Source organism: Phacochoerus africanus, chromosome 7 (assembly GCF_016906955.1).
Source record: "Phacochoerus africanus isolate WHEZ1 chromosome 7, ROS_Pafr_v1, whole genome shotgun sequence".
Lineage (NCBI taxonomy): Eukaryota > Metazoa > Chordata > Mammalia > Artiodactyla > Suidae > Phacochoerus > Phacochoerus africanus.
In genome coordinates this window covers 7,297,194-7,310,072 of record NC_062550.1, presented here as the reverse complement: position 1 = coordinate 7,310,072, position 12,879 = coordinate 7,297,194, and the positions used below count along the sequence as shown (strand labels likewise).

The following is a 12,879-nucleotide window of genomic DNA, read 5'->3' as shown; positions in this document are numbered from 1 at the left end:
GATTTAGTCTTTTTAAACAAAGACAATTGTCTACCCTTCCACACACTGAAATATTGTGGGTTTAACTGTTGTCCCTCACACAAGTATAAACACATACACACCGTTTCGCCTAGACCTCCTTATACAAATAGACGTGTCACAGTGTTTTGGCCCTGCTGTAGTCATTACTGTCAGCCCTACTTAAATGAGATCCCCTTCTTTCTCCTACCTTCTTCACTAAAACTATTTCATGACTCCTTTTTAAAGCCCAATGATGAGTGAAAATGCCAGCGTGGCCTCCCTGGGTCCTATGCCAACAGCAGCTCAACCATCTAGTACTGGAATTCGGAAACAATGGCATGAAGATATTACTCAGGATCTTCGAAATCATCTTGTTCACAAACTGTAAGATTGTAGGCATGTTTTTTAAAGAGTTACCAGGTCAGCATGCTTCAAGTCAGTCTGCCAGGCACTTAGACACAGAAATACTATTGATATTTTTATAACCTGGCCTTTTCTGCCAGCACTTCTCTTGTGGCTTTCTTGCTTCCTATTCTCTTCTTCACCATGAAATGTTAGGAGTCTTTCAGCCTTAACAGTGTGTGAACGATTCTGCCTAGTGACAGTAATCAATATATTAGTTAAAAAGTCTGCACTTTGGAGTTCCTGTCGTGTTGCAGTGGAAACGAATCCGACCAGGAACCATGAGGTTGCGGGTTCGATCCCTGGCCTCGCTCAATGGGTTAAGGATCCAGCGTTGCTGTGAGCTATGGTGTAGGTCGCAGATGTGGCTTGGATCTGATGTTGCTGTGGCTGTGGTGTAGGCCGGTGGCTACAGCTCCAATTCAACCCCTAGCCTAGGGAAAGGTGCCGCCCTGATTGATTAATTAATTAATTAAATTGTACCTAATGTCTTTGTGGTATATAAATGAGAAAATACTGGGAATTCCCTGGTGGCTCGGCAGCTTAAGGATATTGCGTCACTGCTGTGGCTTGGGTTGCTGCTGTGGCGTGGGTTAGATTCCTGGCCCAGGAACTTCCACATGCTGCAAGTGCGGCCAAAAGGGGGGAGGGAGAGAGAGAAAATAATGATTAGGAAGACTTTAAAATACTCTATATTGGTGTTCCTGCCGTGGTTAAGAATCCAAATGCACTGGCTCGGTGCTTTGGAGGTCTGAGTTCGATCTCTAGCCCAATGCAGTGAGTTAAAGGATCCAGTGTTGCCACACCTGCGGCATAGGTTGCATCTGTAGCTTGGATTCAGTCTCTGCAAGTGTGGCCATTAAAAAAATAAATGAAATACTGTGTATTTCTTTTCTTTCTTTTTTTTAAGGGCTGCTCCCGTGGCATATGGAAGTTCCCAAGCAAGGGATTGAATTGGTGCCACAGCTGCCAGTCCATGCCACAGCCACAGCAGTGCCAGATCTGAGCCACATCTGCATCCTATGCTGCAGCTCATGGCAGTGGCAGATATTTAACCCTCTCAAAGAGTCCAGGGATTGAACCTACATCCTTATGGATCCTGGTTGGGTTCATTACTGCTGAGCCACAGTGGGAACTCCCAAATACTGATATTTCTATGATGAAAACAAAAAGCTGACATGATATAATAGCGGTAGGATTTTCTATTTCTAGTGTTCAAGCCATATTTCCTACTCCGGATCCTGCTGCTTTAAAAGACAGACGAATGGAAAACCTTGTTGCATATGCCCGGAAAGTGGAAGGAGACATGTATGAATCTGCAAACAATCGAGTAAGCATCTGTTTTTTCTAGATAAAGTCAAAAATGGACCTTTTTTGGTTGTTTAGTTTATTCCTCTTTGTTGTCTGTACATTGGATACAGTGCTTTAGGGGACACCCTTTAGCCATCCTGTCTTATTCTCACTGTGGAGTCACGACAACAAAGCAGTTTTCTTAAAGTGTGTGTCAAGAATCTTACATTTTTTCCTCTTAATAATGCAGTGTACTCGTGTGGCACTTTATCTGGGTTGTCCTTCTGTCAACTCAAAAGTGGTTTAGCTGTTACCAGCTCTGTGCTATTTTCACTAGAATATGGTGAATCAGCTGCTTATTAGTATTTTCATCTCAAGTAGTATTTCCGTATCAGTTGAACTTTCTTCTCTAAATTGGCACTTCTTCAAAATGTAGTATATTCTTTCCACATGCTGTAAATCGTAAACCGACTTTGAGAGGTCATGTTTTGCTCTGTCAGTTCTTTATAAAGCATCTTTTCACGTGATCATTCCAACCATGAGCTCAAATTTGGAATGATCTAAGAAAGTAGATTAGCTTGATTCTTCTCTGTTTTTGTTTCTGCCTACCTCTTTTTTTTTTTAATTTTTAAGGAAACTTTATCCTTTGTGGAAGTATAGTTGATTTGCAAGGTTGTGATAATCTCTGCTGTATCAGCCTGCCTCTTTAAATGAAACTAATACCTGTTCTCAGTTCATATTTTCTGTTAGCTGATGGTAGTTCATCTTTCCCCTCATCTCTATTTCTAAAATACAAAAAGGCGGAATACTACCACCTGCTAGCTGAGAAGATCTATAAGATCCAGAAGGAACTAGAAGAAAAGCGAAGGACTAGACTGCAAAAACAGAACATGCTACCAAGTGCTGCAAGCATGGTGCCAGTTTCCATGAACCCAGGGCCTAATATGGGACAGCCACAACCAGGGATGACTTCTAGTAAGTGTTTTTTATTATAGGTATTTTGGGGAGAAATTGTAATAAAATGGTTCCTTACCAAATTCACTAATTTGCATTAGCTGATGTAACTATTCTAGAGTCTTCCAATGACCCTTTTGCCTTTCCAAAGAAAATAATTCTCTACAGTATATGAATAGTATATTGAAGATTTCTGGACTTGCTTCTTAACGTGTGTTTGATGATATGGCTTCATTTTTAGTGCCAAAGGATATTTCTGATAATGACACCTAGGAAGTGATAGCCCACAGGTTTTTCTCTGACTTGCAGATAGGAGGCACCCAGTAGATGTAGATGAGCAGGTTCACAGTCCTCACTGGCTTTGATACAGCCAAAGCAATCCATGTCGTGTTACTAGCATTGTCACACCTTCTTAACACAGTATGTTCAAAGGCTAAGAGCTTCTTTTTTTTTTTTTTGTCTTTTTGCTATTTCTTGGGCCGCTCCTGCGGCATATGGAGGTTCCCAGTCCAATCGGAGCTGTAGCCGCCGGCCTACACCAGAGCCACAGCAACCCGGGATCCGAGCCGTGTCTGCGACCTACACCACAGCTCACGGCAACGCCTGATCGTTAACCCACTGAGCAAGGGCAGGGACCAAACCCGCAACCTCATGGTTCCTAGTCGGATTCGTTAACCACTGCACCACGACGGGAACTCCCTATTTATTTTTTCAGAAGCATCATTTCAAATTTATCTTGACAGTTTAGTTTCAGTGTTCTGGTTATAGCAGCCTTCTTGACCTAATGAATTAACTTGACAGCCAAGGTGATTATACATTTGACTCATTACTAGTTCCAGGCATCGAAACATGGTGTTAAGTGCACAATAGTGAGGAGGAATACAGGCCGTTTAAGTGATACATGAAAGGCTGTGATGGAGAAAACCTGTATTTCTTGAGTCAGGGAAAGCTGGTTACCAGTCGTTAGTACCAACTAAGCCAGCTGGTACCAACTCTTAGGCTTTTAGTGGATTATAAGTAGGCTGAGAAATTTGCCCCCTCCAGGCCTTAAAGTAATAAAGTGGAGAACTGTTGACTGCCACTAGCCTTTAGCAGCCTCATTTGTTAACCATAGCGTGCTAGATGTATTTTCTTATTGGTCCATGATGTGAAAGGAATTGAGAACAGCAGTAGCATTTCTGGCAGAGGGAATAGCATACATGGAGGCCCCACGGGCAAGGGAAAATGCAGGTATTTTTTGAGTAGGTAACAAAGTCATGACTAGAGTTGAGGACACTTTAAGTGCTGATGACTTGAAACTAAGGCTGTAACTAAGGTATAGAGACAAGTGGACAAATTTGAGATATTTGAGTGTGATAGGATGTACTTGAATTCGGTAGAAATTTGAGCCAAGTTAAAGGTCTCTCAGGACATTCCCATGTGCGCAGCAGATTCGATCCCTGGCCTGGGAATTTGCACATGTCATGGGTATAGCTCCCCCCCCAAAAAAATCTCAGATATTAAATTGTAGTCTTAGGTTAAAAGAAAAACAGAGTGGTACTGGTGCAGGCAGAAGCAATGATATTTAGGAGTTCCCGTCGTGGAGCAGTGGTTAACGAATCCAACTAGGAACCATGAGGTTGAGGGTTCGATCCCTGCCCTTGCTCAGTGGGTTAACGATCCGGCGTTGCCGTGAGCTGTGGTGTAGGTTGCAGACGCAGCTCAGATCCCGCGTTGCTGTGGCTCTGGCGTAGGCTGGTGGCTACAGCTCCCATTGGACCCCTAGCCTGGGAAACTCCATATGCCACGGGAGCGGCCTAAGAAATGACAAAAAAAAAAAAAAAAGAAGCAATGATATTTAAACTTTAAACAAAAAATCAAAAGTACTACACAGAATATTGAAGAAAATATAAAATGAAATGAAAAGTCTCTAAACTGAACAGTACCTGGAAGCTTTGAAGAAAAAAAAAAATTCATAAGCACAATTAATGGCAAACCCAAGAAAATATTTTCATGTTAAAGATGCTAAGTTCCTGGAGTTCCTGTCGTGGCGCAGTGGTTAATAAATCCAACTAGGAACCATGAGGTTGCGGGTTCGATCCCTGCCCTTGCTCAGTGGGTTAACGATCCGGCATTGCTGTGAGCTGTGGTGTCGGTCGCAGACGCGGCTCGGATCCCTCGTTGCTGTGGCTCTGGTGTAGGCTGGCAGCTACAGCTCCGATTCGACCCCTAGCCTGGGTGGGAACTTCCATATGCCTCGGAAGCGGCCAAAGAAATGGCAAAAAGACAAAAAAAAAAAAGATGCTAAGTTCCTTAATATACATATAGAATAGGAGTCCTACTCATTTGTTGCTATTTAGTGCATCGAACTTTTTAGTAAAGGATCACTGGTAACAGGAAATTGTGAGAGTTGTCTGAAGTGGTGGGCTTCTCTTTAGAGCACAGTCTGCCACACGTGGGACTAGGGCCTGTGCATAGCCCTTTGGGTGGGGGTGCAAGGTAGAGCTGGGTCACTACACTACAAGCATCCTGGGATACAAAAGAAACATTTTTTTTGTGCCTCATGGTGTGAAAAGGTTGGGAACCACTGTTAGAGAATGTGCAGATAATCTAAGAAAACAATTTACATATGTATATTTAATCATTCTGGATTATTTCTGTTTTTGTATTTAAGAGGCATATGATACATAGCACAGTATAATATGTGTATTTTAAAGTCAGTGTTCACAGTGGGCTTGTATGCATAAAAACACATTATTGCTATACACAATCAAATTTGGCCGTCGGATGAACTCTGTGACTCTTGACTGCAGAGATATTCTCTATATCAATGAAAGAATAAGGATTAATCACCAACAGCATATTACATACTATATTAGTCTTTTCAAATATAAGGTCTTACATCATTTTCTTGTCAGTGGTAAAAGCAACCTGGTTCAGAAAGATATGTTCTAAGAGTTCCTGCTGTGGCACAATGGGATTGGCACCTCTGCAGTGCCAGGATGCAGGTTCAACCCTGGCCCAACACAGTGCGACTAAAGGATCCTGTGTTGGTACAGCTGTGGCGTAGGTTGCATCTGCCTGCAACTCAGAACTGATTTCTGGCTCAGGAACTCCATATCCTTCAGGGAGGCCAAAAATGGAAAGAGTGTGTGTGTGTGTGTGTGTGCGCGCACGCGTGCGCGCCTATAATCTTTTAAAACCATTTGGAGCCATTTTCCATTCCAAAACTAGCATTTTCATCAGGTTCCTGTCTAGCTTCATTCTTTTGATATTCCAACTGAATTCTCTAAGTTATTACTACACTTTCGTAGGGTTTTTTGGTTGTTTTTTGTTTTTTTTTTTTTTTTTTTTTTTTTTTTTGTCTTTTTAAAGGGACTAGCTACCTGAAAGATGCATTTGTAACCATTTCTGTATTCCACCTAGACGGTCCCTTGCCTGATCCCTCTGTGATCCGTGGCAGTGTGCCAAACCAGATGATGCCTCGGATAACTCCACAGCCCGGTAAGTTAGGAAAGAAATCCACATGCTTAAGCACGGCCTTTTTTAGTTCCTAGTGTATTAGAAGATTACACCCCCCCACCTTGTTTCCTGCCTCGGGCCAGCAGCAGGTGAAACCAGAAAACCTTTTAGAGCAGGAGCCCAAGGAGGAAGGAAGGGTTAAAGCGCAGGTTGGCTGGCAGGTCAAGGGGCAAAAGACATTAAATGATCAGGCATCCATTTAAAAACAACTGGCCGAGATAGAGTTTATTCCAGATTTTAAAATTTGGTTCAGAGACCATCCCTTAATTAACAGTTCCTTTCTGTGGCTGCTGTGGATGAAACATTCTTCCACAGTTGGAAGCAGGTTCCTTTTTTTTTTTTTTTTTTGTCCGGATAAAATGACATAGAACTCTTTTATTCTCCAGTTACGTGAAGGTGTTCAGATCTCATCAGTTCAGTGAATTGATTCACTTACAGGTTTGAATCAGTTTGGCCAGATGAGTATGCCCCAGCCCCCTATTGGACCTCGGCAAACCTCTCCTCTTCAGCACCATGGACAGTTAGCTCAACCTGGAACTCTCAACCCGGTAAGTTTGACCTCTGGGTAATCTTTTTGGCCTTTACCTGAATTTTTTTTTTTCTGTGCCCATGGCCTGTGAAAGTTCCCGGGCCAGGGATCAAACCTACGCCTCAGCAGCAATCCAGGCTGCTGCAGTGATGACAGCCACTGTACCACAATAGAACTCCTCCTTGATATTTTAAAAATCTCTTTTCTTTGTTTATACTTTGTAAACAAATTCTCACACTTGCTTAAACAGCTAACTATATGTAATTAATCCTTAACCTTGATTTTTTTCTGTAGTTCTGTTGCATTTGGCCCTTAACGTAGACAGGATTAAATAATTAAAACTAAAGAATATACCACAGTTAGTCAGTAAATACTAAAGTCATTCGTTTTCACCTACCTTTTTTGCCTATACATTGTTTTTAGAAATCTATCCTACAAGAATAATCTCTGAGATGCTAAAAGAATTTAATTTGAAGAAAGTTCAGCATTCCTGTTGTGGCTCAGCAGTTGAGGACCTGACGTTGTCTCTGTGAGGATTCGGGTTCAAACACTGACCTCGCTTAGTGTGTTAAGGATCCTGCATTTCTGTGTTGCAGTAGTGGCATGGGCTTCACCTGCAGCTTCAGTTCAAACTTTAGCCCAGGAACTTCCATATGCCACAAGTGCAGCTATAAAAAAAGAAAATTTAGAAAAAAGCCATATCCATGGAGTTCCCGTCGTGATGCAATGGAGGCGAATCTGACTAGGAATCATGAGGTTGCAGGTTCGATCCCTGGCCTCACTCAGTGGGTTAAGGATCCGGCGTTGCTGTGAGCTGTGGTGTAGGTTGCAGGCGCGGCTCAGATCTGGTGTTACTGTGGATCTGGCATAGGCTGGTGGCGACAGCTCTGATTAGATTCCTAGCTTGGGAACCTCCTCATGCCATAGGTGCGGCCTTAAAAAAAAAAGAAAAAGGCCATCTCCTGAATATACATTTAAAGGATTCATTATGATTAAACTATAGTTAGCTGTAAATTTGAGTGCTCTATAAGTGATCATTTCAAAACATATATGATGTCATGAAAGCTGTTGCTTCCAAATGCTATTGATAGTCACAGTCCTAGAAAGCTTATAAGAGCACCCAGTCACCATTGCTTGGAGTCACAGTGTTGAGTAGTCTACGTACTTGGACAAGTCATCTCTCTTCCATGATGCTTGTCTTCCCCAAACATAGAACCTACCCAGCTAGGAAACTGTCAGCAGGGTGATGGTGGGGCAGTTGCCTGGTTCTCAAGACTGCGGAAGAAGGACTGTGAGCATCTCACTGGTCCTTATCTTAAACCTGTCCTCCGCCTTCCCACATTGGCCTCGCCTCTTAGAGTTAGCCAGTGCTTTCTGTCGTTGAGCCTTTTTGGAGTTGTCTAGCACCATTCAGCCATGTTTAATGAGAGGTTTTAGTCTTCCTTTTAATCTGTAAGACAAATACCTTTCTTAGATTATGAAGTTTTGTCATGTTGTGCTCCATAATTACTCACTGTGGGTTTTTATTTTGTGCTTTTACAGTACCCCCTCTAAGCAAACACCTCGTAAAATTGTGATTGGTTGTCTTCACTTTAAAAACAGAGTGTGCAAAGAAATAGAAACCTCTGCACCTTGTTCTGGGTGCATTTGAGTAATTTCTTTAGAGTGGGCTTCGGTAAGCTGTGAAGCTGTTCTTCCATTATCTTGGCGTGAAAGTTAGCTGCTCTCATGCCAGATTGGAGTACACTTTCTTCTTTCCTATTCCACCCTCCTGATAGCAGGGCCAGAGCAACTGGTGATTCCAGCTGTTGTAGAATAACTGAAAAGAAGCAATTTGATGCTCTGTGTTTTTGTTTTTGTTTTTTTATGTGTGTACAGCCCATGGGCTATGGACCTCGCATGCAGCAGCCTTCCAGCCAGAGCCAGTTTCTTCCTCAGGCTCAGTTCCCAGCACAGGGAATGAATGTAACAAATATGCCTTTGGCGCCATCTGGCGGTCAAGCACCTGTGTCTCAAGTAAGTGTCACAAGTGGATTTTTTTTCTCTTCTCTCTTCTTGTGTGATTTTTGAAACTTCTCTTGATCTGGATTTTTTTTTACAGGGAAGGTTGGCAGCAAATAATGAGTGAAAATAGATGATTAAGTTTTTAATAAGAACAGTTATGGACATTTGGTATTCTGAACATGAAGGGGTTTACTCTGTGACTTAGTGCTATTAATAACGTATTGATAAGAAAAGGGTTAAATTTTAAATAAAATACTTTTAACCATTAGTAAAGATAGTGAATGTTTTTTATACTGATATCTTACTGAGAACTACAATGCAGAAAGAAGAACTCTGGCTGAAGAGCGCATGGGACAGCCAGAAAACACTGTGCACTCACTTGTCCCATGCCCCTGCAGCAGCTGAGGCCATTCTGCTGAAATTTTTAAGGTCCTCTCTCTCTTTTTTTTTCCCCCCACTCCCTCAGCGTTCGAAAGTTCTAAGGCCAGGGATTGAACCTGAGCCACAACAGTGACCTGAGCCATTGTGGTGACAACCCCAGATCCTTAACCCACTGCACAAGAAGGGAACTCCTTAAAGCCTTCTTAATTACTATATTGGTTGGATTTTCCAAAGATATGCCTGCAAAAATGGAGTTTTCAGCATATTTTGAGTTAGAGGCTTTCATTGATGGTTTCTGTTTGATCAGTTGGTGTTTTTAAATGTATATAGCCTACCTATGTAAATATTTCTTCTGTTCTAAATTGCACCTTGTTCTGGTTTTTTTTATTTTAACAGGCACAAATGTCCAGTTCTTCCTGCCCTGTGAACTCTCCTATAATGCCTCCTGGGTCTCAAGGGAGCCACATTCACTGTCCGCCTCTCCCTCAACCAGTTTTGCATCAGAATTCACCCTCTCCTGTACCTAGTCGTACCCCCACCCCTCACCACACTCCCCCAAGCATAGGGGCTCAGCAGCCACCAGCAACAGCAATTCCAGCCCCTGTTCCTACACCTCCAGCCATGCCATCAGGGCCACAGTCCCAGGCTCTACATCCACCTCCAAGACAGACGCCTACACCACCACCAACCCAACTTCCTCCCCAAGTGCAGCCTTCACTCCCTGCTGCTCCTACAGCTGACCAGCCGCAACAGCAGCCTCTGTCACAGCAAAGTACAGCTGCCTCTGTTCCCACCCCGACAGCGCCACTGCTTCCTCCGCAGCCGGCAACTCCAGTAAGCAGAGATGGGGTTAAGCAGTCATTTCAGCTCTGCTGTAGTGTTCCATTGCTTCTGTGCTGTTTTTATTCTCTATTGTTTTTTCCCATGTTGTCTCCTCAGTTAGCCTAGAATCTCTTTGTAGTTTCAGACTTTCTTTCCTTTCTTTTTTTCTTCCTGTGGTGATACCTAACATAGAAGGAGCTCACAGACTTTGCTTAGGTCTGATGTTGACCATGGTCGTGTTAAGGTCTAAGGCCTGAGAGCACGTAAAGGGAGGTGACAGGGAAAGAGTCAGCGGTGTGTTTCATACACCATGTGAATTTTACACATAATCAAAGAATCTTTTCATACAGTCTGAACTACTGTATTTAAGAGCAAATGAAAAAAATCATCGATTTATGGTTGTCTGTGGTCCTAGCCAAAGTCAGAAAATCATGATGTAAGATGAGAAAAGTATGGGCCTGGACTAGCCTGGAGTTTCCTTGCAAAGGGCTTGTCTGTGTAGTAGAGCTCCAGATGCACATCCAGTAGTCCCATGCTTGCTTCTCATACTCTGTGTGTCATGATACAGAACTTGCTCCTTGATCACTGAGGCTAATATTTCAGTTCTCTCTCATGTTGGCAAAATGAGAAGCCCCATGTGTCCCAGCAGCTTCGTAAAACTGTTCATCAGTGACTTTCATCTAGCCTCTGATAGGTAAGGAAAGGCAGGATGCAGAAAGGAAACCATTCTGTGTAGGATAGTCTGAAAGTACTAACTTCTCACTATGAGGTAAGTTATTAGACGACTTGGGGAAAAAGATGGCTAGTTATCCCACTAGAATGAGATGATTCAAAACAGCTGCTCCTTGTGGAAGTTCATGATATTCTCTTTACTTTTCTGTACATTTGAAACTTTTTCTAATGAGAAGTTGAAAAGAAGATTGCCAGTCATCCTTATTTGCTTTCCATTTCTATATAAATTTGAGCTCCTCGAGGCAGTCATTTCTCAACCCCATTACCGAGTGGGTTCAGTAAGTGCCACAGAATGAGTTACTGAAGAAACAGTTGCTGGCTCTTTTATCCTCAACCAGCCAACAGGTATTTGCAAGTCCTCGTTCTCCTGTTCTTAAACATAATTTACTTCCAGGGGGTGAAACAGGTAGAGGAAGTGCAAGCACCATAAATGGAGAACCTGACACTAGCCTAGAAGTAGGTGGTTAATTGTGCCATCTTGTTGTACAGCCTAAATTCTGATTGTAAAATAGACAAGCTTTTTGTTTTTCCCTCTTTCTACCCAGCTTTCCCAGCCAGCTGTAAGCATCGAAGGGCAGGTGTCAAACCCTCCTTCTACTAGTAGCACAGAAGTGAATTCTCAGAACATTCCTGAGAAGCAGCCTTCACAGGAAGTGAAAATGGAGGCTAAAATGGAAGTGGATCCACCAGAACCAGCAGATACTCAGCCAGAGGATATTCCAGAGGTGAGAGTTGGGCAATCACTACTGTTTTTTGCCTAGGACCTCCGTCTAGGAACCTAGTTAGACACGTTAACAGCAGAGTATTCTGGTAATTAGATCTCATTTTGTTGATTTCCTTAAGAGAAAGGGTTTTGGGTTAGTTGGTTTGTTTTTCTTCTTCTACTGCCCCATGGCATATGGAGTTCCCCAGCCAGGGATCAGATCCAAGCCACAGCTGCAGCAACACCAGATCCTTTAGCCCACTGTACCAGGCTGGGATCGAACCTGCATGCTGGCGACATGGAAATACCAAGAAAGGGTCTTCAGATATGACCACAGGAGCAAATAAAATGATGTTATTGCTTCTCAGTTGTAGGTCTTTGAAATACTAAAAATTCCTACTTTGCCTCTTAGACTAAAGCAGAAGACTGCAAAGTGGAACCTACAGAAACAGAAGAGAGAGGCACTGAATTAAAAGCTGAAACAAAAGAGGAAGAAGACCAGCCAAGTACTTCAGCGACCCAGTCATCTCCAGCCCCAGGACAGTCGAAGAAGAAGAGTAAGTCTCCTAGGCTCTGTATTTGTGGAGGCGGACAGAAAACCAAAGACCTTAGTAGAATGAGATTGGGCTTCATGGGCCTTGAAGTTGAACTTTAATGTGAGTTCATTAAACTTGGAGCCCTTGGCCTGGCTGCTTCATTATCACTAATGTTGTAGAAGAAACTGGCTTTCTTTTAGGTATATTTGAACGCTTCCTATAGTCACTGGGCGGCTAACTTCTCAAAATTACCTTTGTCAGAGGAGACAAGTTATTAAATAATATCCTCGACTAAAATGCAGGAGGTAATACCATTCATAATATTTTATGTATCCTATACACTTGGCACTGTGCCACACACCTGCTCCGTCTCATCCAAGAATTTCACAGCATGTCTGAGGTTACTGATCCTCATTTTTTACAGGTGGGAGAACTGAGGTTTAGCAAAGTCAAGTAACTTGCCCCAGCTTACTCAGCCCAGGCAGACTAATTCAGAGTCTCTGCTCCAAACCACACTGCTGAATATTAATGAATCAGGCCGAGCAAGCAGCAGTGCTTAGCAGAGAATGTTAATTCCCACAGAAATGAATTTACTAACTAGTTTCGGACTAGAATTTCCTGTGGCTCTACTAACCCCTCTTGGGCACAAGTAGGACTTATCTCAAGGGGGAATCTACTGGCTCCTAAAAATGATATGTAAAAGTGCTCCATGAATACAGTATGCTTTAAAATGGCCAGATTAAGTTATTTTCATTTAAAAATAAAGTTATGTATTGAGGTACTATTTTAATGTAGGCTGCAACAAACCCAGTCTTACTATTAGGAATCTGTTTATAAAACAGCTTATCTCACAAATTTACTCAAATTCTGTTTTTTTTGAGCACAGTAAAGTATGAGAAACAGCGGAGTTCCCATCATGGTGCAGGAGAAACAAATCTGACTAGGAACCTTCAAGTTGTGGGTTCAATCCCTGGCCTGGCTCAGTGGGTTAAGGATCCAGCATTGCCGTGAGCAGTGGTGTAGGT

At 42.7% G+C, this 12,879-nt stretch overlaps 1 protein-coding gene across 1 annotated transcript in view; it reads left to right on the top strand.

Moving 5' to 3' along the window:
- EP300 (E1A binding protein p300) overlaps positions 1-12,879 on the top strand; it is an 81,459-nt gene that overhangs the window by 45,415 nt on the left and 23,165 nt on the right. The window contains exons 8-16 of the mRNA XM_047786165.1: positions 247-384; positions 1,615-1,732; positions 2,493-2,667; positions 6,052-6,129; positions 6,586-6,695; positions 8,555-8,692; positions 9,458-9,895; positions 11,161-11,340; positions 11,731-11,875. Of these exons, the coding sequence (XP_047642121.1) occupies positions 247-384; positions 1,615-1,732; positions 2,493-2,667; positions 6,052-6,129; positions 6,586-6,695; positions 8,555-8,692; positions 9,458-9,895; positions 11,161-11,340; positions 11,731-11,875 (1,520 nt within the window). The remainder of the gene's footprint in view (positions 1-246; positions 385-1,614; positions 1,733-2,492; positions 2,668-6,051; positions 6,130-6,585; positions 6,696-8,554; positions 8,693-9,457; positions 9,896-11,160; positions 11,341-11,730; positions 11,876-12,879) is intronic.